This window comes from Moesziomyces antarcticus (genome assembly GCF_000747765.1).
Source record: "Moesziomyces antarcticus DNA, scaffold: scaffold_v10118, strain JCM 10317, whole genome shotgun sequence".
Lineage (NCBI taxonomy): Eukaryota > Fungi > Basidiomycota > Ustilaginomycetes > Ustilaginales > Ustilaginaceae > Moesziomyces > Moesziomyces antarcticus.
Genome location: NW_014638892.1, coordinates 1 through 5,822, shown reverse-complemented (window position 1 = coordinate 5,822; position 5,822 = coordinate 1). Strand labels below are relative to the sequence as shown.

Here is a 5,822-nt window from a genome sequence, read left to right as displayed (position 1 = left end):
GATGGAGGCGATGGAGGCGATGGAGGCGATGGAGGCGATGGAGGCGATGGAGGCGATGGAGGCGATGGAGGCGATGGAGGCGATGGAGGCGATGGTGCTGACGATGGTGGTTCGGTAGGAGGAGAGGGGGCGAGCGGTCGCAGCATTTATCCCGTCTGAGCAAGCGTAGGCTGAGCCGCCGAAGACAGTAGCTTGGCTAAAACGACTCAAGAAGGAGAAGAGGAGGGGCGGCAGGGCTGAGTCGGAGACAAGGCGCAGTTGCAGCTCGCCTCGGCGCGAGCCTCTTCTGGTCCGAGGTGCCAAATGTCGAAAATACGGAAAATCGAAAATCATCTCGCCGCTGTCGAACTAGGCGCAAAATCCGCCTCGGGGACCCCGTCTTTCCACACGACTTTCGCGGAGAGCAATGCGCAAAGGACGTTAACTTGATTTATTTAATACTTTATGAAGAGTCCTCGCGCACGCTGCATCTAGCGCCAAGCAACGAGAACAGTTTATACAGAGCAACATGTCTGGGGTAAATGCCTTGAAGCGGCCGAAGAGGATCATGTTAGATTTCGACACTTTGAATGGTGGTGCGACCGCAGATACGAACCCGGTGACAACGCCATGTGCCTCCTAACAGTTTCGTTTGTAGTTCTCAATCATCCCCTCGGTATCTGAGGCCTTGGTTCAGACTGTATTCGCCGATCTTCACGGTCCGCTATCCGCGTGATCTCGTCCAGGAGGACGTGCGTCAGCTGACGAATGGCTTCATTGGAGTAAGAGCAAGCGATCACAATCAACTTCACAATGTCTGCTAGTTTTCGTTGCCCCATTGCCGCCTGCTGTTCCTCTGATCAGCTCACTAAGCAGTCATGGTTAGAACTGCAAGGGGAACGGCATCAGAAGACTGATTTTCATTTGGTCGCCGCGACTTGTCACAGCCGCGAAGCGGTCTAGCGTGGTCCGGCTGCAGTGAGCTTGCTCCCCTTCCCCTCTTCCGCCACGTGGCAAACCTTAGCCGCTGAACAGTTCCCGAGTCAAAGTTGGAGAAATTCCGGCCAGAGCTTGACGTTGCCCGCACCTGCGCGGCTAAAGCTTTGCAAAGAACTCGGATCTTGTTGTTGCCGGATCTGCGTCGGACTTTCGGGACGAAGGGCGACCCCGTGACTCCGAGTCACTCCGTTCGCATCTGCAGCTTCGGCTTAAGTGGTCACTCGAGGACCCCAGATCCAGGTAGTCAGTCCACTGCAGGTGTGTCTGTCGCTCAGTCTGGCAGTGATGTGCTCACGCACGCCCTCACGCATGCTGATTCTTTCGGAGCATCCAAGCTGCGCTCCTGGACAAGGTATTGCTCCTAAAGGCGACCAATGCTCTTCGCAGAGCCGGTCGTCTTCTCCCTGAGCACTTCGCAATGTGGATGCAAAAGTTCCACTTCTGTGGGATGATGAAAGTGCGCGGTCACAAACCAATCAACGCCTCCCTCTAGGTCCGCTTTCAAGCTCATGCGCGAAGATTGACAAAGACACCGTGTCTCTGAGCCCCTTTGTCTTGGTCCCATTTCAGCCCGTAGCGGGGACGGGAGCGCTCCATTTTGCCGATGCTTGCTCGCTCTCCGTTGCACATGGAGCTCGAGCTGGAGCTGGAGCTGGAACTGGAGCTGGAGCTCGAGCTGGAGCTGGAGCTCGAGCTGGAGCTGGAGCTTGAGCTGGAGCTGCCTCTTGCAGGAGGATCGAGAATGATTGGAAAGTTGTTCTGTCGACCAGACGCATCGTCAGAGCTTCGCTGGTCAGGACTTGCTCGCCGAAGCAGCGCGCAAGCAGATGGAACTTTCTTGCCCGCTCCAAGCGCTTGACGAGAGCAGACCGAGTAAGCTCGGCCCGCCTTGTCCAATGAGTCGTGACCTCCTCCAAAATCGCGAAACCCTTTCGGTGGAACGCCTTCGTTTCAGCTGACGGTGGTGTCTCCTGGCAAACCGTGGCGACAAGCCTGACGAAGGAATCTCCGAGGTGCGCATAGGCTTCGTAGACTCTTCCCGTAGCCCTCTTGCACTCGGACTCTCGATCCAGCAGCTCTTCTAGCTGTTCTGTCACTGCAGAAGCCGAGATCGTGCCCGGCGACGGGGGCAACGCGGAAGGCACTACAGCCCTGGCGCTGAGACGACGCGCGAGCATTTGAGAGTCATCACTTGCTCCCTCGGTCCTCTCGAACAGCTTCTTGAGCAAGAGCGCGTGCCTAGTGCATGCTTCCTGAGCCGCAGCCTTTGCATGTTTCCTCTTTCTTGGACCGCAACGGTCCACGCTCCCAAAGGACGCGCCTGGAGCGTCCAAAGGCTGCGTTTGCGAAGCTGCATGAAGCAAGCTGATCGAGAGCGGGATCTGTCAGAGAAGAAAGCATACGTGAGCCGGCCATGCAAATCGCAGCTGGGCTTGTGTAGAACAGCTTACCTCGTATCCTTCGCCGCGGAATCCGAACTGGAAGTGCGATAAGGCCAGACAGTTTCGTTCCATTGTCACACCGCCGATGCGCAGGGCCATGAAAATCGCAGAAAAGACGATCGCAACGTTTTCTGCACCATTTTCAGGTCTATCAGGCGACACGTATTGTCGGATTGATTCGATCAGGTCTGGCATCCCCGGAACGGCAGCGACTTGTTCCGAAGACACGTGCAGAGTGGTCAAAGAAGGCGTGTCGGCGTCACGCAGGCCGTCACTCTCCCTCATTTCTTTGAAGAAGATGCTGTCCCGGAGCCAGCTGCGGGATCAAGGGTGACAAAGGGCATTGAGGGGACGAGCAGATGAGATGACGCAGTTATGTACTCGACGGTCGGGCAAGGCTTTGTCGCCACGCTTGATGAGAACGCACTGCAACAAAAGTTCGTGAAAGAGGTACGGTAGGACAGCAGATTAAGAGGACGCTAGACGTAGGAGGTGGGAGGTGGGAGGTCATGCATGCTATCAGTCACCAGCAGCTTAGGGATCTCGGAGATCGGCAGCAGAGTCTTCAGGCGTATGAGAAGTCGAACCTCATGTTGCGGGTAGGACAAACGAATTTTGAAGAACGTGCTCTACAGCCTTGGCGCTCGAGGTCTTCCCTCACAAAGAGCGAGCCCCCAACGGCCGGAGAATGCAAGCTGGTCAGCCTCGCCGTTCTCACGGCCGCGCACGGTTCGTCGGGTAGAAACAGATCGCAGGCAGCAGCATCCTTCGTGAGCGTGACGAGCAAGCTCGGACCCCCGCGCCTGGATCTTCGAGGCTGCCGAGGTGCTATGATGTGCCGCCAATCTCACGGTCACGCTCGGTCCATCTATGCACGATCATGAACCGCCGTGTGGGCCAAAGTGACCAGCTGCATCGTGTTTCTCACGCCCACGCTCGGCCCCTTGGGCACACGATAATCATGACAGCCGGCCACTCACGCGGGGAGGCTAAGTGACCTGGTGATCGCGTTCGGACCTCGCCAGCCGTCACGACGCGGTTGTGATTGTTTTTCCTCATGGCCACGCTCGGTCCAACACGGGCTTCGCTGAGAGCGAGGATTGCGTCTTTTCAGACGTTCCCAATCTTTTCCTTGCAGAGAAGGAGGGACACACGGCGCTCGTTCCTCTCTATCCAGATTTCAAGCCTCAGTGAGGCGGACCGAAACGCGAAAGGGAGAATCATCGACTACCTTCTCTCTGCTCGAGAAGCGGTTCGACTGGCATCGTTCTTTCCGTCTTGTGATGCTCGTGCGGACACCCTTCTCAAGCACCGTCGACAAATTGATCGCAGACATTGTTCTCTTCCTTCATGTGAGCCCCTGTTCTGTTCTGGGTAGAGCGCACAGATACGGAATCGCGTGCGAGCCATCCCGCTTGGCTCGCTCGAGACTGGCGGACGAGGGCTGAATGTTTGCACAGAGCAGATCGCGACAGATGGTCGGCTCCCGGATCAAGTCAGACGCATACCACTGGGTTGAAGAGAGCCTAAGAACGCAGCCGATTGACGGTGTTCTTCATGCCGCACAGACTACCTGCGTGGCCGGTACCTTTCCAAACCAAGCCCTGTCGCTTGTCTGCTTTCGCTGCATACACGCATCACAATCGTCTGTCGTGACGCTGTCCTCGTCCATAGGAGGCTATGGTCAATTCCGACTTGAGCTCGAAGTCCATTTGTACAAGTACGGGCGAGACGATTCCGCCTAATCTCTAGGCCCGCTCCCTCCATCCGAGCTTGACGTTACGTGAGGGACACTACCCGCTTTCACAACAGGTCGCACGCAAGTGCACCTGCCAGTAAAAGTTCACCGCATTCCTTCGTCAGCATCTTGCTGCGATCAATCTTTCCTTGCTCGCTGCAACAAATGACGAGAAGCGGTATGATGTACGAAGCTACTCGAGTTCTAGGGGAAGGCGCTTTCGGTCAAGTCTATGAAGCGACAACCGCTGGCAGCAAAACTGTGAGTTGGCATCATCGAAGAAGAAGCAGGTCCAAGGGCGCTTGCTCATCGCTACACGTTCACATACGACTCCGTCTTAGCCTGTGGCAATCAAGATGATCCGGTCTTCCGGGCTTGTCCACTCTCAAGTTGCGCGCGAAGAGATACGAATCCACCGAACGATCAGTCACGACGCGGTCGTGCGCTTCGTTGAGGCATGGACCGAGCCGGGCCGGGTCTTCATCGTCCTGGAGCTCTGCTCAGCGACTTTAGCTGACTACATCGGCTTTCTACACAGTCCAAGGTCGTAGGTAGAACGATCATCGCAGGACACCGAACTGAACTTTCGCCCACGATCAGGATCTGACATTCTTCACGCAATTCTCTCAACGTGCACTCCACATCACAGCTGGACGCAGGAGCAACAGAGTGGCCTATTCGAACGAGTCAGGCCAGAACGCCTTGCCCTGCAGATCATTTTTGCTCTGCACTACCTACACACAAGTCAAAAGCTTCGCAGGGCCATCCTCCATCGGGATCTAAAGCCAGAGAACAGTAAGCGACGAGCTCGGCCGCTATCAATGACTCGGCCATCAACTTGCGAGTTCCGGCGAGTTCCGGTCTCATTGCTTCGTCGACAAAGTATGCTTATCTCTCAGCTTTCTCCTTTCCACCATCAGTACTCATCCACGGTTCAGGCATCGCAAAAGTATCCGACTTTGGTCTGGCTTGCGTGATCGATCGGGGCACAAAAGCGAGAATGGGGATAGCCGGAGTGGGTACCGATGCAGAATATCGAACCTTCTGCCGGCCGTCAAGGTGCTCCGCTGACATCTCCCTTTCCTCTTCCTCTCCTCTGGCTCGCTCACAAACCTAGACTCCTGGCTTTCGCAGCCCGGTGAGTCTTGAGGGGTAGCCTCGGGTATCCGTTCCAGCCTTGAATCCAGCTGTTCTCATATTTCCCCCGCTGCAACTGCACCTCCTGTCATCTGTGCAACTTCTCTCTGCGTCACAGGAGATGCTCAACGGCCTTCCCTACGGCACAGCGACGGACATTTGGTCGCTCGGTAACCTGCTGTGGGAGCTGTTCACAGGAATGTAAGCGAAGAACCACGCCGCTTTCTTCGGGCTTCAATCTCACCCAGATTCTTCTGTACAGACCTTTGCACCGCGAGCTGCAGTCAGGATCATCCAAATACAACGTTCGGGTCAACGTCAGGTCCGGAAAAGGCGTATTTCACCTCCGCTCTGCAATAGACAGGATGCTTTCAAGAAAGGTGAGTACACCCGTCTGAGCGACAAAACCTCGTCGTGATCACAAGGGTCCCGAGATGAAGACGTTTCTGGACGCTCATGCTCATGCTCTTTGAGCCACGCAGGACGAGGCGAGGCCTAGCACGAACGATCTGCTTAGCGATGCCGCA

General features: G+C 56.0%; 2 protein-coding genes across 2 annotated transcripts; one reads left to right on the top strand and one right to left on the bottom strand.

Moving 5' to 3' along the window:
• Positions 1-1,485: 1,485 nt before the first annotated feature.
• Positions 1,486-3,012, bottom strand: PAN0_118c6763 (uncharacterized protein; the record flags this gene model as incomplete). Its single annotated transcript, XM_014797814.1, has 4 exons — positions 1,486-1,777; positions 1,939-2,360; positions 2,430-2,736; positions 3,008-3,012. 4 exons carry the CDS (start codon positions 3,010-3,012, stop codon positions 1,486-1,488), a joined length of 1,026 nt encoding a protein of 341 aa, XP_014653300.1.
• A 1,311-nt stretch (positions 3,013-4,323) lies between these two features.
• On the top strand, positions 4,324-5,822 carry PAN0_118d6762 (uncharacterized protein; the record flags this gene model as incomplete). The annotated part of the gene is made up of 8 exons (XM_014797813.1): positions 4,324-4,419; positions 4,500-4,705; positions 4,808-4,953; positions 5,079-5,173; positions 5,276-5,296; positions 5,414-5,496; positions 5,558-5,675; positions 5,778-5,822. Coding segments are annotated over 8 exons (810 nt in total), but the record flags the coding sequence as incomplete, so codon positions are not given.